The 23400-nt window shown below is 54.8% G+C and overlaps 1 protein-coding gene across 2 annotated transcripts in view; it reads left to right on the forward strand.

Moving 5' to 3' along the window:
• The first annotated feature begins 778 nt into the window (after nucleotides 1-778).
• The window catches only part of FOXK2 (forkhead box K2), a 28255-nt gene continuing 5633 nt past the window's right edge, over nucleotides 779-23400 (forward strand). The window contains exons 1-3 of one of the 2 annotated variants that reach the window (XM_049776183.1): nucleotides 779-1125; nucleotides 17307-17649; nucleotides 19087-19233. In XM_049776183.1, the coding sequence (XP_049632140.1) occupies nucleotides 779-1125; nucleotides 17307-17649; nucleotides 19087-19233 (837 nt within the window). The remainder of the gene's footprint in view (nucleotides 1126-17306; nucleotides 17650-19086; nucleotides 19234-23400) is intronic. The other variant, XM_049776191.1, reaches the window with a different exon arrangement.

The raw sequence follows: 23400 nt of genomic DNA on the forward strand, positions 1-23400 counted from the left end.
CTGTCTGTCTGTCTGTCTGTCTGCCTGCCTGCCTGCCTGCCTGCCTGCCTGCCTGTCTGTCTGCCTGCCTGCCTGCCTGTCTGCCTGCCTGCCTGCCTGCCTGCCTGCCTGCCTGTCTGCCTGCCTGCCTGCCTGCCTGTCTGCCTGCCTGCCTGCCTGTCTGCCTGCCTGCCTGCCTGCCTGCCTGCCTGCCTGCCTGCCTGCCTGCCTGCCTGCCTGCCTGCTTGGGCCGCAGCCGGCGACGCTCAGGGATCAGGGACCCCCAGGAGGAGATGAAACGGGGCGAACCGCGTGCGCGGCCCCGGCGGGTCCCGCGTTGTGGCGCTGGGCCGCAGGGCGAGGGCGAGGGCGAGGGCGGCCACGCGTCGGCCTCGGGAGCCGGGGTCCCGCGTGGGCCCGGGCGAGGGAGGCCGCGAGGTCCGGGCCGATCGCGCCCGGCTTCGGGGCGCCGCCGCCCGCCCGTCCGCCCGCCGGGGCCCGCCCGTCCGCCCGCCCGCCCGCCTGCCGGCCTGCGTCGGGTCGCGGCGCGCTGCGCGTCCGGCGCGCGTCGCCATTGGGCGGCCTCGGTAGCCCCACGCCTCGCCGCCTCGCCATTGGCCCCGCCGGCCGCCCGTCGCCCGCCCGCGCCCGCCGCCGCCCGCCCCGCCCGGCCTCGCCGCCGCTCGCCGCTCGCCGCTCGCCGCTCGTCGCTCGCCGGCCGCCGGCCTCGCGCGGCCCTCTGCTCGTGGCGGCGGCGGCGGCGGCGGCCCGGCCCGGCCCGGCCCGGCCCTCGGCCCCCATGGCGGCGGGCGCGGCGCTCCCGGGCGCGGTGGCGGTGGCGGTGGCGGGCGCGGGCGCGGGCGCGGGCGGCGGCCCGGCGGGCGGCTGGGCCGTGGCGCGCCTGGAGGGCCGCGAGTTCGAGTACCTGATGAAGAAGCGCTCGGTGACGGTCGGCCGCAACTCGTCGCAGGGCTCGGTGGACGTGAGCATGGGCCACTCGAGCTTCATCTCGCGCCGCCACCTGGAGATCTTCACGCCGCCCGCCGCGCCCGGCGACTTCTACCTGCGCTGCCTCGGCAAGAACGGCGTCTTCGTGGACGGCGTGTTCCAGAGGCGCGGCGCGCCGCCGCTGCAGCTGCCGCGCGTGTGAGTGGGCGGGCGGCCGGACCCGGAGCCCCGAGCCCCGGGCGATCCGATCCCTGGCCCCGAGCCCCGAGCCCGACCTCGCACCCCGACGCGGAGCCCGTGCCCCGCGCCGATCCCTGGCCCCGGGCCCCGGCCCCCGACCGACCTCGCACCCCGGCGCAGGCCCCGGGCCCTGGGATGAGGCGAGGCGCGACCCTCTCTCGGTCGGACCCAGATGTAGATCCCAGGCCCCGCCGCTGACCCTCCACCCCGGGGGCGCCCCAGGCCTGACGGACCCAAGCTTGAGCCCAGGCCGACCCAGATCCCTGGCCCCAGCGAGACTCCGGATCCTACGCCTGACCCTGGCCTCACCCCACGGCACCCCGCACTCGGGGGGCCCCCTGTCCTGGTTCAGTCTGGTCCCCATCCGGATCCGGCCGCGCCTGGCCCCGAGCCCATCCCCTGCCCTCATCTGGACTCTAATCCGCGACGGGCACCTGCCCCGAGTCCAGTGCAGCCCTGACCCCGGTCTGGTCCCTGATCGCCACCCCAGCGGACTCTCCGTTCTGCCCACATCTGGGCCCTGACCCAGCCCCTACCTGACTGGAGTCCCAGGCCTCCTTGGGGCCTCTCCAGACTTGCAAGGGTCCCTCCCCTACGGTCCCCGCACGGACCCTGGCCTGGTTCTGGAACCCATGAGCAGACCCCAGCACCGCGTTCCACTGGACCAGTTGGACCAGCATCTGCCCTAGAGCGGATCCACTCGATCCGCCGTGCCTTCCTTTGCCCCCTGCTCCCGGCTCACCCAGCAGTCACCCGGGGAGCAGGTCGCGCCAGGGGCACAGGCAGCGCTCTCTCTCCCCTCGGGCCTGCGTGTGGGGTATTTCGGGCAGCTCCATGACCCAGTGTCCAATTGGTTGGGAGAACTGGGACAGCGCCGGGACCTGCACTGCCCTCCCTGGTGCTGGCTGGCAGCTGCCATCTGTGATGCCGGAGTGAGCGAGTGCGGTGCCCCAGGAGCCTGTGTTGAGGTTGCAGGACCCCGTTCTCCTGCGGCGCTCTAGGGAGCCCATGAAGGGAGGGTTCTGGGAAGTGGAGCCTTGTGGTGTTGGGGCAGCTGGGCTTGTCCTGCACAGAAGCATGTGCTCTGGTCCGTCTTCAACCTGCTCTACTGCACTAGGTTCTCCGGAGGGCCTGCAGGGAGCGCCGGGTTGACACCTTCCTTGCTTGTGGCAAGCTTCGGTCTGAGGGGCCCCTGGGCACCTCTGGCGGTCCATCCCTGCGCACTCCTGGGTGTGGCCCCAAAACCAAATCAGAAAAGGTTGGCTTTTAGTTGAATGGAGCGCAGAAGTCCCTGTGATAAAGGGACAGTGGCGCATTACGGAGCCTGCTCTGCTCGCGCTCTGCCGTTTCCTGGCTTGGAAGGAACCTGGCCTCTCGTCTAGGAGATGCTGGTGACTCCTCAGGGCTCCCTCTGGCTCCTGGCGAAAAGGGCCTTTGTCCGCCCGGATGGCTGCCTCCGCGGTGGAGGTGCCCAGACCAGACCCCTTGCTCTTCCCGACTCGCGCCGTTCCTTGAGCAGCCTTCAACAGTGGCTGCCTTTTTTTGGCGCTTTTTTGAGCTGTATCCACTGCTGCTCAGGGGCCGCTAATCTTGCCTCTGTGCTCAGGAATCACTCCTGGGGGGCTCGCGGGACCCTGTGGGATGTCCGGGATGGAATCTGGGTCGGTGGCGTGCGAGGCAAACATCGCCGGGCTGTGCTCTGCAGAGCTCAGGTCCAGCGGTGGCATGTTAGAGTTTTCAGCACCCGTTATTTCCCGCCCAGACTCGTGTATGGCTGCTGTAGCCTGCCTGGCAGCAGTGTAGGCATCCGTGAGTCCGGCTAGTAGGTATTTTTCCTGAAGATCTTTTTTTTTTTTTTTGGTTTTTGGGTCACACCCAGCAGCAGTCAGGGGTTACTCCTGGCTTCATGCTCAGAAATCGCTCCTGGCCGGCTCGGGGGACCATATGGGACGCCGGGATTCGAACCGATGACCTTCTGCATGAAAGGCAAATGCCTTACCCTCCATGCTATCTCTCCGGCCCTTTCCTGAAGATCTTATGGTCTTTTTCTTTTTCTTGATTTTTAAAAATTACCCTTCACCAAAACCATTTGTGTTGACACGCTAAATAAATAACAAGGGAATGAGTTCACCTTGTGGTAATTGAGCAGAATTCAGACTGTTGGTTTTATTTCTGGGCCACACCCACTGTATGGCCACTGGATTTTTGTGATCCACTATGCTCTGCTCCTGTGGAGTAAAGGAGCCCCTGTCTGGAGAGGGACCTGTGCTTACTGGGGCCTTCTTTTTTTCTTTTGGGTTTTGGGTTTTGGGCCACACCCAGCGGCGCTCAGGGGTTCCTCCTGGCTGTCTGCTCAAAAATAGCTCCTGGCAGGCACGGGGGACCCTATGGGACACCGGGATTTGGATCCGCTGCTTGCAAGGCAAACGCCGCTGTGCTATCTGCTCTCTCTCCGGGCCCTACTGGGGCCTTCTTGGTGGTTTGTTTTTTTTTTTTTTTTTTTTTTTTTATCACAGACTCTGGTGTTTTGGTTTAATTTTTGGGCCACACCCAGAAACGGTGCCCAGGGCTACCTCCTGGCTCTGGACTCAGTGCATCACTCTTGCAGCTGTAGGGGCCATAGATGGTGACCCGGATGGAGCTCCTGCGCCACTCTTGTCCCAGGACTCCCATGCTTTGACCCTGGGAAGTATGGGGATGGTGGATGCTATAGTTTCTCCTTTTTTGTGGTGTCTTTTTCTGATTTGGAGTATCAGGTGGTCACGTGCAGGTCATTGGGGTCAACTGGACACAGTTGACAGTAGTAGACTGAAAAGCCTTCTTTTAAATCAGTTTATGTTACGAAGTGTGTGTGTGAGAGAGGGCCGGGGGAGAGAGAGCCATGTTCCTGGCTCTGTTCTTAGGGATCACTTCTGGTTGTCCTGGGGAGTTTCGAATCCACCTCTGTAACTGACCTCATGCAAGCCAGCGCCTACCCTCTTGTACTCTGTCTGGCCCCCTAGAAATTGTGAGTGAGATCGAGGCAGAGAGAGCTCAGCATACTGGAGCCCTGGGTTGGATCCCAGCTCCATATTGTCCCCTGAGCACAAAGTAGGGGTAGCCCCTGAGAGCCGCTAGGTGTAGTCCAACCTCCCTAAATAAAACCACCCCACATTTGGGGCTGCCCCTCTGGGGAGACAGCTCTCAGGGCTGGGTGGCTGCTTGCTCCACCTGGTTTTTGGTCCCTAGTACCAGAGTTTCCGTAATTTGGCACCTCACAGCAGGCCCCGTAAACACTGGAAGTCACTCCCCCTAATACATGGTTTTCTTTTTCTCTTTTTTTTGGATTTTGGGCCATACCACCTAACGCTCAGGGATTACTCCTAGCTATGCGCTCAGAAATCGCCCCTGGCTTGGGGGACCATATGGGATGCTGGGGGATTGAACCCCGGTCCATCCTGAGTCAGCTGCGTACAAGGCAAATGCCCTACTGCTGTGCCGTCGCTCCGGCCCCAATACATGGTTTTCTTAAATCACTGGGGTGGGTCGGGGCCATAGTGCCATGGCACTTGCCTTGCATGTGGCCAACTTGTGTTTGATCCCTGGCTTCCCATGTGGTCCCCTGAGCACTGCCAGGGGTGATTCCTGAGTACAGAGCCAGAAGTAGACCTTGAGCATCACCAGGGCTGGAGAAGATACTACAGCATGCAGTTCATTCTTCCCTTCTCCCTCCCTCCCTCCCTCCCTCCCTCCCTCCCTCCCTCCCTCCCTCCCTCCTCCCTCCCTCCCTCCCTCCCTCCCTCCCTCCCTCCCTCCCTCCCTCCCTCCTTCCCTCCTTCCCTCCCTCTCTCCCTCTCTCTCTCCCTCCTTTCCTCTATCCATTCTTATTTCCTCCTCTTTCCTTCTCGGATAACCTTAGTTCAGCAGCCACAGACTGATCTTATTTTGGGGGGGGGTCACACCCCTTAGTGCTCAGTGGTTACTCCTGGCTCTATGCTCAGAAATCGCCCCTGAGGGGCCCGGAGAGATAGCACAGCAGCGTTTGCCTTGTAAGCAGCCGATCCAGGACCAAAGGTGGTTGGTTTGAATCCCGGTGTCCCATATGGTCCCCCGTGCCTGCCAGGAGCTATTTCTGAGCAGACAGCCAGGAGGAACCCCTGAGCACCACTGGGTGTGGCCCAAAAACAAAAAAACAAAAACAAAGGAAAACAAAACAAAAAAACAAAAACAAAGAAAAACAAAACAAAAAAAATTGCCCCTGGCAGGCACAGGGGACCATATGGGATTCGATCCTCTGTCCTTCTGCATGAAAGGCAAACGCCTTACCTCCTTGCTATCTCTCCAGCCCCACAGGTTGATTTTTGTTTTGTCCATCAGTCTCATACTATGCTCCTGTGTAAAATCATTTTTTGCTGGTTTTTCTCCCAAGTTGTGACTATTTGGAATGTTTTTTTTGTTTTGTTTTGTTTTCGGGTCACACCTGGCAGCGCTCAGGCTCAGGGGTTACTCCTGGCTCTGCGCTCAAAAATCGCTCCTGGCAGGCTCGGGGGACCATATGGGAAGCCAGGATTCCAACCACCGATCTTTTGCATGCAAGGCAAACAAACACCTTACCTCCATGCTATTTCTTCGGTCCCTATTTGGAATGGTTTGGGTGAAAGTGAAGAGTGGATGCTGGTGGCTTTTATAAGGTGGTGGAGGAGCCCACGCTCAATGTGGTTACAGGTGTGTGGTTTATTTTGGGCCACACAGCGGTGCTCAGGGCTTACTCTGGGCTCTGATCCTAGGGATCACTCCTTGCAGGCTTAAAGGACCACATGGAATTAAAAGTGTGTGACTTTATAGAGAAGGAACAGATTTCCATCAATCCTTTCTTTTGTTTTGGTTTTTTGTTTTTCTTTGCTTTTTGGGTCACACACAGTGGTGTTCAGAGGTTACTCCTGGTTCTGTGCTCAGAAATTATTCTTGCAAGGTCTGGGAACTATAGGGGATATGAGGGATCAAACCTGAGTTGTCCGTATGCAAAGCAAACACCCTCCCAACTGTATCATCACTTTGGCCCCTCATCAATTCTTTTTACTTTTATTTATTTATTTATTTAAAAAATATTTTGTTGTTTTTGGGCTACACCCAGCAGCGCTCAGTGGTTACTTCTGGCTCTGCACTCAGAAATTGCTCCTGGCCGGCTTGGGGAACCATATGGGATGCTGGGAATCGAATCCAGGTCTGTCTTGGGTCAGCCATATGCAAGGCAAATGCCCTACTACCGCTGTGCTCTCTTTGGCCCTCATCAGTCCTTTTTATTTGTTTTTTTTTTTCCTTTGGTTTTCTGGGTCATACTCGGCGGTGCTCAGAAATCACTCCTGGCTTGGGGGACTATATGGGATACCTGGGATCGGGGATTGAACTCGCATCCATCCTGGGTTAGCTGCTTGCAAGGCAAATGCCCTACTGCTTTGCTTCCCGCCTGTCTCCTAATTGTAACCTTGACACTGACTATCTGGAAAGTCACCTGTGTTTCGAGCACAGGTTGGCACACAGGCGGTGGCTTGTCTGTTCTGGCCCCTCCGGTCGCATCCATGCTGCTGGGCTGCAGGTGAGGCTGTATCTGTCCTTCCCACTGCAGTGTCCTGGGTGGAAGAGCCTGAGAGGACTGAGCTCGGCTGTAGGGGCGACCTGGGCCTTGACAGGTTTCCCTCGATGCCCTGGGGGGCCTGCACAAGGGACTGTGGGCTCCAGTCCCCTCAGGCCGCGGCGCACACCTGGGAATGGGCAGACCCTAGCAGGGTGCTGGTCTTGGAGGTGAAGTGGAGTTCTTGGTCTCCTGATGGGGCTTTTGTTGTCCCTGGATCTGGGCTGTGGGTGGAAGTAGAGCAGGTTCCCTTGTGAAAATGCAGCAGCTCCCACTCTGCCGGGCCAGTTTCCCTTGGAAATGGAGAATGTTGTTGAGATCAAAGGAGTCATCTTTTTCGGTAGTTTGTTTGTTTTGTTTATTTGTGTTTGGTCCATACCTGCTAGTGTTCAGGGCTTACTACACATTATACAGTGTTTATTCCTGGTTGGAATCACTCCTGGCGGGCTTAGGTGTACCGGGGATCGAACCCAGGTCAGCTGTGTGCAAAGCAAATGCTGCCTTTCCTTCTGTGCCATCTCTGGGCCTGAAGGACAGATTGTTTGGTTTGGTTTGGTTTGGTTTCGGGGACACACTCAATGGTGCTCAGGGGTTACTCCTGACTCTGCAGTCAGGAATTCTACTGGGCAGTGCTTGCATTGTCTGGGATGGCTGGGATCGAACTCTGGTTGCCCGTGTGCAAGGTAAATTCCCTACCTACTGTCTCACCATCCCGGCTCTTGGTGGCTCTTTTCCTCTGGATTCTCCTCTTCGTTGCTGCTGTTGGAATGAGAGGGTCAGTCACATGCCCCAACTGTGCTCCTCGCTCCTCGGGACTCACCCTGGCACCCTGAGCACCTTGAGCACCTCTGTTTGCTCACACATGCTCCCTGCCTATGATGCTCACATTGTTTCAGGACCAGTGTTGCCAGGGTGTTCGCTCGCCTCCGGCGTGCCACGCCTCCCTCTGTCCTTGGGTTCTCTCAGCTCTGGAACATCTCTTTGGGGGGAGTATGTTTGGGGTTGCGCCCCTTTAGTGGCTGGCAGTCCTTGGCATCAGCGGGCATCACAGATGACAGAGTCGCCAGCACTGTGCTGGGCGCGTGTGTAACACCAGGGATTTGAACTTGGACACAGGCGTGCAAGGGCACTGCTCTGATCACTCTGTTCTTCAGGGCCTTGGGGATCTTCTTACACAGGTAAGGCTCAGGTTTCGGGTGTCAGTCTGGAGCACTTTAACACTGCCTTAAAAAATGACTGTAAGGGGGCCGGCGTGGTGGCACCAGAGGTAAGGCATTTTGCCTTGCAAACGCTGGCCTAGAATGGACCGCTCCCCGGACGGTCCCCTCAAGCCAGGAGCTATTTCTGAGTGCGAGGCCCAAAAAGCAAAGGAAAGAAAAAAGAAAAGAAAAGAAAAAGACTGTAGGGCCCAAGCAATAGAACAGTGGGCAGGTTGTTTGCTTTGCACGTGGCTGGCCTGGGTTCGATATGCGGCATCCCATAGGGTCCCCTGAGCACTGCCAGGACTAAGCCCTGCGCAGCACAGAGCCAGGACTAAGCCCTGAGCATCCCTGTGGGAGGCCCAATAACCAACCCTCTTCCCCTCAAATAAAACTATAGCAACTCACCTCTCACTTGTCCCATTTTCAAATTTTGGGTCTCACAGCCACTCTTGGAAAGTACAGGGTGTGGGGAAATGAACCCAGACCTCCGCCTGCGTGACCCGTGGGGTGCCCTGCCCTGGAGCCCTGTTGCCAGGCCTGCAGACTGTCCCTGACACTGGATTTTACCCGAGCAGCAGTGGCTCTCTGGGACTCTCCTCTCTGACTTCGGGAGTGCCTGGGCTCAGACGTCCTGTGTGCACCGTTGCCCCACAACACAGCCAAGCCAGATAGTCACAGCCACGAGGTGACATGGCCCCGCTACTCCGTCGTCTGGTGACAGGTGGCTCTCTGGTAGTGCTCAGGGCCCACTCCTGGTGGGCCACACTGAATGTGGTGTTGGGAATTGAACCTGGGTCGACCGTGCATAAGGCAAAACCTTGCCAGTTCTTGCTTCCGCCCACTGGTGGTGAGCTTTAGGAACTACGCCTGGAACTTGAATCCTTCCTAAGGATTTTCTTCTGCAGTGACGGGCTTGATCTACCAGTCCTGAGAGGAGGGGGCTGTGTGAACCCTCCTGTGCACCCACAGAGCAGGGTCCCCACCATCTTCCTGGGGGGGGGGGGGGGCAGAAATTTGGGCTCAGGACTTGAGGGAGCGGTCTACAGTATCCCTGGGAAGACGTGAGGAGCGTGTGTCTCTCAGCTGTAGTGAGCTAGGTAGACCCGAGACACAGTAAGAACCAGCAACATGGTGGTTCTGTTGCCATTTCCAGTGTTGGGTGGTACCAAGTGAGCAGTGTTCCCTGAGGGAAGTCAGGGAAGGAAATGTGGCTTTGACGGGAGTGGGGGTAGGGTGGGGGTGCTTTACGCCTCACCTGGCTGTGCTCAGGGTCACTCCTTCTAGGTCCTTGAGATGGGACTCAGGGCAGCAGCGTGCAGGCCAGCTGCCTTCATCTGCACTGTCTGTTCCTGCTCCCCTTAAGAGAAAACCTGAAGGGGCTGGAGAGATAGCACAGCGCTAAGGCGTTTGCCTTGCCTTGCACGCTGTTGACTTGGGATGGGCCCAGGTTCGATTCTTGGCATCTCATATGGTCTCCAGCCTGCCAGGAGTAACCCCGAGCGCCGCCAGGTGTGACCCAAAAACAAAAACAAAAAAAAAGAAGAGTAAATCTGACACTGTTGTTTCAAGGCTGGGCCTCACCTTCAGTACCAGTCTGTTAACTTTCTTCCTGTGACTGCATTTTTTTTTTTTTTTTTTTTTTTTTTTTTTTGTGGTTTTTGGGTCACACCCGGCAGTGCTCAGGGGTTATTCCTGGCTCCAGGCTCAGAAATTGCTCCTGGCAGGCACGGGAGGACCATATATGGGACGCCGGGATTCGAACCGATGACCTCCTGCATGAGAGGCAAACGCCTTACCTCCATGCTATCTCTCCGCATTTTTTTTTTTTATATCTGCACCTTCTGATTTTGTTGTTGAAACTGGACATTTGACTGTACTGTCACAACTCTGGGAATCAGGGTAGTGGCTCCCACCCCGCCTGTTTTTCCTTTTAGGCGCTGTAGCTTGTGAAACTGTATTGGAATGTATATCATGCATATAACTTCACCTTTTTTCAGCACCCATTTCTTGTCCAGAGTGATATATTCCTAGGGATGGTATTGCTGAATTATACAAAAATTCAATTCCTGAATTTTTTTTGGGGGGGGGGCCACACCCGGTGACAGTCAGGGGTTACTCCTGGCAATGTGCTTAGAAATCACTCCTGTCTTGGGGGACCATATGGGACGCCAGGGGATTGAACCGCTGTCTGTCCTAGGTTAGCGCGTGCAAGGCAAATGCCCTATCACTTGTGCCACTGCTCCAGCCCCCTCAATTCCTGATTTTTTTTTGAGGAATGTCTTTTTTTTTTGGGGGGGGGTCACACGCGGCATCACTCAGGGGTTACTCCTGGCTCTATGCTCAGAAATTGCTCCTGGCAGGCTCGGGGGACCATATGGGGCGCCGAGATTCGAACCGATAACCTTCTGCATGAAAGGCAAACGCCTTACCCTCTATGCTATCTCTCCGGCCCCAAATGTCTATTATTTTTGCAGAAGGCTGGACCAGTTGATGTTCCCCTCAACAGGGAATGACATCCCTGCCAGCACTGGTTGTTCTTGTTTTTTGCTATATGTAGTATGAGATGTAGTATGAGATGATTGTTTGTTTGTTTGTTTGTTTTTGGACATGCCCGGGGATACTCAGGACTTACTCCTGGCTCTGCTCAGAAATCACTCCTGGCAGGGTCGGGGACCATATGGGAAACCAGGGGTCAGTCACAAGTTCCCTACCCTCTGTATTATCTTTTCAGCCCTCTTCTCCCTGTTTTTTTTTTTTTTTTTTTTTTTTTTGGTTTTTGGTTTTTGGGCTACACCCGGCGTTGCTCAGGGGTTACTCCTGGCTGTCTGCTTAGAAATAGCTCCTGGCAGGCATGGGGGACCGACCGTATGGGACACCGGGATTCGAACCAACCACCTCTGGTCCTGGATCGGCTGCTTGCAAGGCAAACACCTCTGTGCTATCTGCTATCTGGCCCTCTTCTCCCTGTTTTTGATGAGGTTTCTCTAGTATTTTTGTTTGTTTGTTTGCTTGCTTGCTTGTTTGTTTGGACCACACCTAGAGGTACTCAAGAATTACTCCTGGCGTTGCTCAGGCATCACATGGGATATTGGAGCTCACTTGATTTTATTAGCCAAAATGCCGAGAACCAAGAACCAATGAGATGTTGGAGATCAAAGTCAAACGCCCTCCCCACTCCCCACTGTGTTTGCTCTCTCGTCATTTCTTTTTTTTTTTTTTTTTTTTTTTTTGGTTTTTGCAAGGCAGACACCTTACCTCTAGCGCCACCTTCCCAGCCCTCATCATTTCTGATGATTCCCTGAGAAACGCTTCTTCGCCATCCACTGTTGATTGGCGTGTTTGGTGATTTTTGGCCATGGGCTCTGTGGGTGTTGATTGGAGCCTTCAGAGCCTGAGTTCTAGGTGAGTGAACCTCAGAGGAGGCCGCAGGAGGGACTTGCTGCCCAGCACTGACCCTGTACCCCTGAGAATCTTTCTTTTCTTTCCTGGCTTATTACCTTGTTGGAGAAACCCTGTGGGCTATTAGAAGATTGTTTGGGGGCGAGGGGCTAGAGAGATCTTGTGCCTTGAGGTGCTTGTCTTTTGTGGCCCATCAGGTCTGATCACCCACCACCTGCTGGGTTTTTGTGCAGGGGGAAATAGTCATTGAGCACCACTGACCCCTAAACACAAAACATGGAAGAAGTGTTACTTGGGCTTTACTCCTGGCTCTGTGCTCAGGGATCACTCCTGGAGGTGCTCAGGGGACCACATGGGGTGCCAGGAACCAGACTCGGGAAAAGTCTTCACAATGTTAAATTTATAGTCTGCTTTAATATATGTGGAGGGTGGCAAATATTTTTTATTTGCTCTTCTTAACTACTTTCAGTTCAAAGTAATAAATGGGTGTGGTTGGCACTGTAGTCAAGAATCACTGGGAAGGGACCCGGAGAAATAGCACAGCGGCATAGCGGCGTTTGCCTTGCAAGCAGCCGATCCAGGACCAAAGGTGGTTGGTTGGTTCGAATCCCGGTGTCCCATTGGGTTCCCCGTGCCTGCCAGGAGCTATTTCTGAGCAGACAGCCAGGAGTGACCCCTGAGCATCGCCGGGTGTGGCCCAAAAACCAAAAAAAAAGAATGTTTCTGGGGAAATTAGTAGGAAGTGACACTAACTTTTCTGTTGTGGCTGAATGTAAGAGATCTGCCCAGAGCCTGGCCCACGTTTCCCATCAGAGTGCTCAGGATTTTAGAGAAGTACGGAGGGATATTATTTCACCCTGAGATTGTGATCTGACACAGAATTTCTGTCAAAAACACATGAATATTCCAACGGGGGTAATTAAAGGCTGTAATTGGTTTCTCGATTCAGACCAGATTTAGCTGCCAGATGATTCCAGGTCAGGCTTTTGGGAACTGTTCGCTTTTCAGAATTTGTGAACCAAGGCTGTGCAGAGGTACTCCAAAGGCAAGCGTTGCTCCCGAGTGAACCTCGCTCCTCTCTGTCAGTCCTCCCTGCGCCTCCACAGGATACTTACTCATCTGCCCTGTTGGTTCCCCTAGAAATGTCCTCCCTCCCCAAAGCTCAAAGCCTAGTGGGCTTTTATTTTTATTTTTTGTTTTGGTTTTTGGGTCACACTCAGCAGTGCTCAGGGGTTACTCTGGGTGGACTTTTAGATCTTTAATTTATTGGGGGGGGGCAGACATAGCTGTGTTCAGGGATTAATCCTGGCTCTGCAGGCCTGGGGGACCAAATGGGGTGCTGGGGTTTAACCTGGGTTGCTGCATGTAAGGCAAGCAGTGCCTGTCCGCTATACTATCACCTTTTTTTTTTTTTTTTTTTTTTTTGGTTTTCTGGGCCACACTGTTTGATGCTCAGGGGTTACTCCTGGCTAAGCGCTCAGAAACTGCCCCTGGCTTGGGAGGACCATATGGGACGCTGGGGGATGAAACCGAGGAGGTCCTTCCTTGGCTGGCGCTTGCAAGGCAGACACCTTACCTCTAACTCTAGCGCCACCTCTCGGGCCCCACTATCACCTGGTGCAAAAACAGGCCTTGAGGACAGAGAGATAGCACAGCTATCTTGCACCCAGGACCGAGGGTGATTCAAATCCCAGCGTCCCATATGGTCCCCTGAGCACCTCCGGGTGTGACCCAAAAGCCAAAAATAAGTAAATAAAAGAAAATAAAAGCGACAGCCCTGTGGGAGAATTGAGAAAGGGTGGTTGGCTGAGGGTGTTGACTCCCGTGAGAAGTTCAGTTCTCTCTGAGAGGTACAGTGGGGATGCGGAGATGTTGTGTGCCTTCTGTGAGGCCAACCCCAGTTCCATCCCCAGCATCCTATATGCCCCCCCCCCCCAGCTATTCCTGAGTGCAGAGCCAGGAGTAATCCCTGAGCTCCACTGGGTGTGGCCCTAAGCATAACCCCCCCAGAAAAAATAAATATACTCTAAATATGAGGTGACTGCTGCTGGCTAACTGCAAGTTCCTTTTTGAATTTGCCAATCGCTGAGTTTTCGATCTGTTGCTTTTGGCTGTTGTCCCTTCCTGTGGGTTTCTAGTATGTCTCACACATGAGATGATTTTGTTTTGGGGCTGTACTTGGCGCCTGGTTTGGCACTCAGGAATTACTCCTGGCGATGTTTGGAGGACCATGTGGGATGCCAGGAATCGAACCTGGGTCTACTGTGTGCCAGGCAAGCACCTTTTCTTCCTGCTTATTCTCTTCAGCTTCCTTTATATTGCGGCAAATTACATGATTTTATCTTTTCTTATATGGTGTGTGTGTGTGCCATAATTTTTTTTTTGCGTGTGTCACACCCAGTAGTGCTCAGTGGTTACTCCTGGCTCTGTGCCCAGAAACCATTCCTAGCTGTGCTCGAGGGACCATTTGGGATGCTGAAAATTGAGCCCTTGTTGGCTGCGTACAAGGCAAATGCCCTCTCCGCTGTACTGTTGCTCCAGTCCCTGTTATTGCTCTTCGACATCAGTGAAAGGAATCAGGAGGTCCAGGGGCTCCTGCGCGCTCCAGCCCCTGAGGTGTCTCCTGCTTGGTTCTCTGTTGCTGGGTAGGGTGCGCAGAGTAGTTTCACCTCCAGACAAGCTGTTCACGGCAAGCACATGACTGTCTGTGGGGTCCAACCTCGTGCAGTAGAAACCTGCAGGAGAGCCTCAGATGACACATCTGGCTCCTCAGTGCGTAGCCAGCACCCTCGTGCCCAGCCAGGCCTCAGCCTCCTACGTGGGCCCTTGGGTGACCCCTGAGCACTGTCCCGGTGAGGTGGGCGCTCCTCTCCTGGCTTCAGCCCCACTGTGTCTCCTCGTCACTCCCTGTGGTTCCCCCTGCCACACGTGCATCCTTTCCTTGTGTCTGGCTCCTCCAGGGTCTCTTGAATGAGAGGAGTAGGGGGGTGGGGTGGAGCAGCTGCCGGTACTGGGGTAGGAGCCAGCCCAAAGTTCTGCTCCTGAGCCCGAGGCAGAGCCTCACTCGGCGCCATCGGCTGCTGGGGTTCGGGACTGGGATCTGGGGGAGCACAAGCAAACAGGAATCGTTACTGGTGTGAGCAGTGGCACTTTGTCCTGGGCACTCGCAGCTGGGCCTTGCTTCCCTGAAAGGCTGACTGGGAGCAGGGCCTGCAGGGAGGTGCCCGGCTGCTACCCAACTGCTGTTGTGGACGGACATGGCTCTCAGGGAGAATAGTGCTCAGGGCTTGATGGGGGGCTGGAGAGATAGCCAGCGGTAAGGCGTTTGCCTTACACGCAGCATTCCATATGGTCCCCGAGCCTGCCAGGGATGATTTTTTTTTTTTTTTTTTTTTTTGGTTTTTGGGCCACACCCGTTTGACTCTCAGGGGTTACTCCTGGCTATGTGCTCAGAAATCGCCCCTGGCTTGGGGGGACCATATGGGACGCCGGGGGATCGAACCTCGGTCGGTCCGTTCCTTGGCGCGCTTGTAAGGCAGACACCTTACCTCTAGCGCCACCTTCCCGGCCCCGCCAGGGATGATTTTTGAGTGCAGAGCCTGGAAGTAACCCTGTGCGCCACCACGTATGGTCCCCAAACCAAAAATGAAGGAAGGGAGGGAGGGAGGAAGGAAGGAAGGAAGGAAGGAAGGAAGGAAGGAAGGAAGGAAGGAAGGAAGGAAGGAAGGAAGGAAGGAAGGAAGGAAGGAAGGAATGCTTGGTGGACACGTGCAATACAATCCCTTGTCACACTAGGGCCCATCATGTTGGATAGTGCCTTCCCGTGCAAACTAGACTGGATTCTTTTTTTGTTTTTGTATTTTTTGTGTGGTTTTTGGGTCACACCCGGCAGTGCTCAGGGGTTACTCCTGGCTCCATGCTCAGAAATTGCTCCTGGCAGGCACGGGGACCATATGGGACACCGGGATTCGAACCGATGACCTTCTGCATGAAAGGTAAACGCCTTACCTCCATGCTATCTCTCTGGCCCCCAGACTGGGTTCTCTGCCTTTGCTGGGACAACTGCTCTCGGCTCTGGTCTCCTCAGCACAGGACACCAAACCTGGCTGAGGGCAGAGAACCTGCCGGGAGGACAGCCTCGCCTGTGAAAGCTGGGTTTTGTCCCTGGGGCCTCAAAGCTCCTGCCTACTACATTTCTCAGTTATGGGGGAGATGAGTCAGGCCCAACAGTGCTCGGGCTTACTCCTGGTTCTGGCCCACACCCAGGGTGCAGGGGTCACACTGGGGTGAGTGCCCTATCCTAGGGACCACGTTCAGTGAACCACATTGACAGGACCATGAGGTGCTGGCACTGAGCTCCGGACCTCTGTCTGAGCCGGGTCCCCAGAGCTCTAAGGAACTCCCTTGACACCTGCCAACCAGGCTGCTGGAACTCAGCAGAGGTGCCGCAGTCAGACCTCAGGTCACAATGGCCACCCGCCCTGGCACCGTGTTGACTTGGGTGCTGTCAAGACTAGTCCCCAGACCCGGACGCCTCCGTAGTTGGGATAAGGGCCTGTGTGAGCTGAGTCTGTTGACTCAAAGAAAAAGCTAGGAGCCAGAGCAATAGCACAGCAGAGAGGGCGTTTGCCTTGCACATGGCTGAACTGGATTCCATTCCCAGTATCTCACAGGGTCTCCCAAGCACCACCAGGTATGACCCCCAAACCAAAAAAGGAAAGAAATCAACCCAAGTGAACATAAACTGATAGCCATGCTGTTTTTTTTTGTTTGTTTGTTTGTTTTTCCTCAGTACATTAGAAGATTTAAAAAAGGCCCGGAGAGATAGCACAGCGGCGTTTGCCTTGCAAGCAGCCACCGATCCAGCACCAAAGGTGGTTGGTTCGAATCCCGGTGTCCCATAGGGTCCCCCGTGCCTGCCAGGAGCTATTTCTGAGCAGACAGCCAGGAGTGACCCCTGAGCACTGCTGGGTGTGGTCCAAAAACCAAAAAATAAAATAAAATAAAATAAAATAAAACAAAATAAAAAAATACTTGACAACCTTTTGTTGGTTTGGTTTAGCTTTTCAGCCACACCCAGACGCACTCAGGATCACTCCTGACTCTGCTTAGGGATCACTCCGGGTAGGCTCAGGGGAACCTATGGGTCGAGCCTGGGTGGACCATGCGGGGCGAAATACCCTCCCTGGCCCCTAACGTGATCGTCTTTATCATGTGATAAAATGTTTGTTTTGAGACACACCTGTGTCATTCATTGCTCAGGACTTATTCTTAGCTCTGCACTGTGGGGTTTCTCTTGGCCAGGCACAGGGTGCTGGGGTGTGTAGAGGTAGAATCTGGGTTGGTTGCATGAAAGGCAAGCACCTTACCAGCTTTCCTGTCTCTGCAGCCCCTGGCGTCCTTTAAAGGGGAGGAGTGATTTTCCTTTTGCCTTTTAAAATCACTGTGAGATGCGCAGACACAAAGTTGTTGAGTTTCCATCAGTCGTACAGCATCTGAGCACGCGTCCCTTCCCCAGTGTCCCCATCCCGCCACCATGTCCCCCGGTTTCTCTCCCACCCCCCTCTGGCAGACAATTTTCCTTTTAGTTTCCTTTTAGACACTGTGGTTTACACACTGTTAGTGACGGAGTGTAGTTCCTTTTAGGATCTCGCATTTATTAGGCACCTACTGTGTACTGGCCCTGAAAAGGGAATTTTTCTTTCTCAAGTAAGAACAGCGAGGAAGTGCTGTACCCTGATGTACACTTGTCTGGAAGGCTCGAGGACCGAGGAGTTGAAGTCTCGTCCCTGACTTACACGCATCGCCCCTTTTCAGGGGAGTGGCACTGGGCTGGTGCCCCCAACTCAGTACTTGGGCTTCCCAACCCTGGGTGCTCAGTGGCCTGTGGCCGCTGCTCTACGGCTGACACAATCTTTCTCCTCCAGGTGCACCTTCCGCTTCCCGAGCACGAACATCAAGATCACGTTCACTGCCTTGTCCAGCGAGAAGCGGGAGAAGCCGGAGGCACCCGAGTCCCCGGTGAAGCCGGTGCAGGCCCACATCTCGCCCCTGACCATCAACATTCCAGACACCATGGCCCACCTCATCAGCCCCCTGCCCTCCCCGACAGGGACCATCAGTGCTGCAAACTCCTGCCCGTCCAGTCCCCGGGGAGCAGGGTCTTCAGGTTACAAAATAGGCCGCGTGATGCCATCTGACCTCAGTCTAATGACCGACAGCTCACAGCCAGAGAATGAGAAGGAGGCGTCGGGTGGGGACAGTCCCAAGGTAACTGTTGAGGCCAGGGAGTGAGCCGGGCCAGGGAGAGAGAGGCTGCTGTCCTTGCTCAGGCCTGGCATTGCTGGACGGCCCAGTTACCTGGCTGCCAACAGAAGTGTTTCCCCTGGGGAGCTGTTCGTGGGCTGCAGGCGTGTTTTCTGGTCCTCAAGGGTGGTGTGTCCTGTTTTCTGGAACCTTCCTTCTGGCCTGTGCTCCCCTCATGGGGCCTTGTTCCATAGTGGAGACCAATGAGGCTATTGCTTGCCTCAACTGTTTGTTTGTTTCTTTTTTGGGGTTCACACCCAGCAGCGCTCAGGGGTTACTCCTGGCTCTATACTCAGAAATCGCTCCTGTTAGGCTCAGGGGACCATATGGGATGCTGGGATTGAACCAGGATCTGTCCTGTGTTGGTGCGTGCAAAGCAAATGCCTTACCGCTGTGCTATTGCTACAGCCCCCCAAGTAGGATTTTTATTTTTGTTTTTGTTTTGGGGTCACTCCCGGCAGCGCTCAGGGGTTACTCCTGGCTCTACACTCAGAAATCACTCCTGGCAGGCACAGGGGACCATATGGGATGCTGGGATTCCAACCACCATCCTATTGCATGCAAGGCAAACTCCCTACCTCCATACTATCTCTCAGGCCCCGCCTCAACTGTTTGTACAATTGAGCTCTTTCTACACTCACTCCCTGCTTGCCACCACGGATATTCACCACCACAGGAACTGGGACCACTGCTGGCTCCAGAGTCTTGAGCTGTGTGGCTGGGACAGGACCCAGGGATGGGACCCTCCCCTGGACTTGGGAGCTATGCCAGCCTCCTGGCTCTTCTGTGGGGCTGTCCTGGGCCAACTCCTCTCTTTTCACTTTTGTCTTTTGGGCTCCCTCCTTAGGTAGCTTTTTTTCACATGACTATACATGTTTTCGTTCACTTCCTCTAATCCTGCTTCTAATTCTAATTCTCCTAGTTTTCTTTTTTCTAGTAATAAAACCAATATATTGTCCCAGGAACATTCAGAAGCATTAATTGTGAGTTTGGTCAATTTAGTGAAGATTCTGGTAAGGGCTAGAGAGCTAGCACAGTGGCTAGGGCTCTAGCCTTGCACACAGTTGGTTCTTTTTTCTTGGTTTTTTTTTTTTTTTTTTTTTTTTTTGGTCATACCCGGCAGTGCTCAGGGGATACTCCTGGCTCCATGCTCAGAAATTGCTCCTGGGAGGCACGGGGGACCATATGGGACGCCGATATTCAAACTGATGACCTTCTGCATGAAAGGCAAATGCCTAATCTCCATGCTATCTCTCTGGCCCCATGGTTTGGTTCTTGATGTCCCCTATGGCTCCCCAATTCATCAGGAGGTATCCCTGAGAGCAGATGCAGGATTTTATGGCTCCAAAACTAAAACAAATGATGACATCAGTATGATTTTCCTTTCTAACTTGAACACAGGACGATTCAAAGCCACCCTATTCCTACGCACAGTTGATTGTACAAGCAATTACGATGGCTCCTGACAAGCAGCTCACCCTCAACGGGATTTATACTCACATCACTAAAAACTATCCCTATTACAGGACTGCGGACAAGGGCTGGCAGGTAAGTGCCTCTAGGCGCGCTGGCGAGTCCCTGGGCCCTTTCCTTGCTGGTCAGTCCACGCTGACTTGCTTGGCTGACTGTGGGGCCCTGTGAGGTGAGAGCAGCGCCCTGGCGGAAGGAGCCTCAGCCTGCACTCCCCACCGGCTCTTGGCTCCACTGCTTCCTGTGGCCAGAGCAACTCCTTTCTTCACTGAACTGGGGAGCCTCAAGTCAAGCCCCAACACCCTGTGTTTCAGCCCTAGGTTGCTCTGATCATCCTGGGCTTGAGCACCGAGCCGCCGGGCTCAGTGACCGAGTATCCCAGGACTGGCTCCTGTGCCCTTTTAAGCATTGCTTCAGGAGTCCTCCACTACTCCTGCCCCCAAAAAGAGTGTGGCGTATCCTTTGGGTCTAGGGATCTGAGTGATACAAAACAGCCCTCAATTTGAGGCCACAACACTACTGTAAAAGCATCCTCAGGGGCCGGCGTGGTGGCGATAGAGGTAAGGTGTCTGCCTTGCCTGCGCTAGCCTAGGACGGACCGTGGTTCGATCCCCCGGTGTCCCATATGGTTCCTCAAGCCAGGAGCGACTTCTGAGCGCATAGCCAGGAGTAACCCTTGAGCGTCACCAGGTGTGGCCCAAAAGCCAAAAAAAAAAAAAAAAAGCATCCTCAGCACGGCTGCTCTCTTGCCTCCACTTCATCTGGGGGTGGCTTCATGCTGGCCTGCAGCACACTCAAGGGTTTTTCATGGAGAAATCATGTCCCTCAAGGCTGCTTCCCTGGGGTTGGAAACACAACACAGTGCTAAGGTGCTTGCCTTGCACATGCTGACCTGGGCTTGATCTTCGCCATCTGCGTGGTGCCCTGACTGAGCACTGTTGGGTAGGACATGAAAACCAAAGAAACAAACAACTCAAATCCCTTCACGCAGTGGCCTATATTGAACAGAGACCGCAGCATGCCTGTTTCTTCTGGGCAGTCTGTGTAGCCCTTCACTGAGGCTAGAGCAAGCTCTCTTAGCCTTCATTCATTCATTCATTCATGGAGATAATGTTGCTTTTTTTTGTTTTTGTTTTTGGACCACACTCAGAGATGCTCAGGGTTACTCCTGGCTATGCACTCAGAAATCACTCTTGGCTTGGGGACCATGTGGGACACTGGGGATCAAACCCAGGTCTGTCCTGGGTTAGCCACGTGTAAGGCAAACACCCTACCGCTCTGCTATTCCTCCGGTTCCGATAATGTTGCTTTTGATGGGTTAAGCCTGGCAGTGCTCAGGGCTTGCTCTGGGGCTCCTGGGAGACCCTTCAGAGCCAGAGTACAAACCCCGGTCTCTGCATGCTTTTCTTAGGTTCCTGCTTTAGGACCCTGTCATCAGCCCCAGGTGTTGTTTAATTTTGTTCTTTGGTTTTGGTATTTGGATTCTGGCTTGGGGCTTAGCCGAGAGAAAGTACCCCGGGTCCTCCTTCCTATGTGGGCTCCAGCTTTGCCTGTTCATGCCCGTCCCCATCTGCACATCTGTCTTTGCTTCCAAGTGGCCCTAGTGATCTCCTCAGTAGCCACATGAGGCATCGTGTGCCCTGCTCGTGCGTCGCCTTTCCTGCCTGCGCCTGTTTCAGGAGAGCCGGCTTCCCATTCTCAGTCTGGGCCATACCCAGCTTGCCCAGGAATTTCTCCCAGGGGACCATATGGGATAGTGGGATTGAACCCAGGTCGGCCACGTGCAAGGTATGTGCCCTCCCTCCCTACTATGTTCCCCAGTCCTATGGAGAAAGAGCCGGGGCCTATCCACCAAAACAGCCCTTTTCAAGTTTCTGGAAACTTGTGGGTTTCCAGATGTTTCCTGCCCTTCCTGGCCAGGGGTGTGAGCACACAGGCTGGATCCTAGGGGTTTGCAAGCTTCCGCTGTGCCATCTTGGGCGCCCGGAGGCTCACCCACTTCCGGGAGAGCATGGAGGAAAAGGAGACTTTTCTTTCATTGGGTGCTCATTCACTCAAAAGGATTTTGTAAAATATAGGCTAGTAGTTAGCCTATATATATAGGCTAGTACTTTGTTTTTTTGTTTGTTTGTTTTTTTTTTTTTTTGGTTTTTGGGCCACACCCTGTGACGCTCAGGGGTTACTCCTGGCTATGCGCTCAGAAGTCGCTCCTGGCTTCTTGGGGGACCATATGGGACGCCGGGGGATCAAACCAAGGTCCGTCCTAGGCTAGCGCAGGCAAGGCAGGCACCTTACCTCCAGCGCCACCGCCCGGCCCCAGGCTAGTACTTTGTATATGAGTAAAAAGTTATGGTTGGAGAGAAAGAGGAGAGAGAGACTGCTGTGGTTCCATTTCTGCCGCCCCATATGGTCTCCTCCACCTCATCAAGTGTGCCCAAAGACCAAAACACAAAATGAAAATAAGAATAGAAGTTGGGACCGGAGAGATAGCACAGCGGCGTTGCAGGCGACCCAGGACCACAGGTGGTTGGTTCGAATCCCGATGTCCCATATGGTCCCCGGTGCCTGCCAGGAGCTATTTCTGAGCAGATAGCCAGGAGTAACCCCTGAGCACCGCTGGGTGTGGCCCAAAAACCAAAACCAAAACCAAAAAAAAAAAAGAAAGAACCAAAAAAGAATAGAAGTTACTGGGGCCGGAGGGACAGCACAGTTGGGGAGGGCATTTGCCTTGCATGTGGCCAACCGAGTTCAATCTCCAGCATCCCATAGGGGTCCCCTGAGCACTACCAGGAGTGATTGCTGAGCACAGAGTCACAGAAAACCCCTGCGTGCCACTGGTTGTGGCCCCAAAACAAATAAAGAACAGAAGTTGGAGAGTTGTTGGTGGGTTCACTCTGCACAGCCTCCACCCCACCCTCTGCCATGCCATCTCCCTTGGCTGGAGTGGAGCGGCCAGACAGACACTCCAGGGCGGTTGACAGGACAGCGGCGAGAGAGTCAAGTGAGCTGGGCGGGCCCGTTCACTCCTCCATGCTCCTTGTGGTTCGGAGGTTTCTTGGTGGAGCAGTTCCTCATGCGAGCAGACCAAGCACTCGACCACTTGGGCTCCCCCCCAGCCAAATGTATAGGATTCTTCTATTTATATTGTTCTGTTTATTTGGGGGGGGGGTGTCACACCCAGCTACGGCACTCGGGTTACTCCTGGCTTTGCGTTCAGAAATCGCTCTGGCAGGCTCAGGAAACCATATGGGATACCAGGATTCGAACCACCATCTGTCCTGGTCTACTGGATGCAAGGCAACACTCTGCCGAGATGTGCTATCTCTGACCCTCTTTATCTTTTTTGATTTTGGGCCATACCAGCATTGTTGAGGGGCTCCTGCTCCACCCACTGTCCTTTTGCTGTGCCCGGTCATTTCCTTTTTCAGTCCTGTCTTTGTGGTGCATCCCCAGGCCTCTGTCGGTGGAAGAGGAAGGACTTGCCTTCTCTGTGCTCCAGCATCCCGAGTACCTGGGCTCTGTTGTCGCTGTTGACGTAGCTGGACGTGAGGAAGGCCTTTAGTTCCCGTAGCTCCTTGATTCCCAGCTCTCACCAACAGCCTGGATCGATGTCCAGGGGTCACCTGCCGCAGTCATGCTGCTTGGGTCTCCTTGGTCCACACCTTACATTTCTCCGCCAGCTGAGCCAGTGGTGCTGGGACCAGGCAGTGTTGCAGGGTTTGGCTCAGGCTCACGCAACAGTGCTCAGGAAGCTATGGTCCTGGTGTAGTCTGGCCAATCTCACACACTCTGAAGGACAGCTGTGTCCCCTGGATGTTTTCTCTTGGTGGTTTGGGAGTTTGGAGATGGTTTTGCAATTCCCAGTTCTCATTGCCATGGGAATTGTTTGCAGACCCTCGTGAGGTCACGTTGAGCACTTGCAGGAACTACACAGCCGAGAAGGGCAAAGCGGCTTATGCCCTGGGCCCCTTCACATCGAGATGACCACGAAAGGCTCTCCAAGCTAGTTTCCTGGCTCTGATGGTGCCTGGGGCTGGGGAAGGCTCAGGGGCTTGGAGCACAGCTGGGTCAGCTGGAGCCCCAGGAGTGGAGTAGCCTCTGGGAACGGCTGAGCAGGACCCCACTCAGTGCTGCTTGTCCTGATGGGGGCGAGGTTGGCCGAGAAGGCTGTTGAGGATGGTTCTGGTGCAGAGAATGATTTTTTCTTATGTCTGCGCCTCCCCGTGCTTCATCTCCCATCCCTCC

Source organism: Suncus etruscus, chromosome 1 (genome assembly GCF_024139225.1).
Source record: "Suncus etruscus isolate mSunEtr1 chromosome 1, mSunEtr1.pri.cur, whole genome shotgun sequence".
Taxonomy (NCBI): Eukaryota; Metazoa; Chordata; class Mammalia; order Eulipotyphla; family Soricidae; genus Suncus; species Suncus etruscus.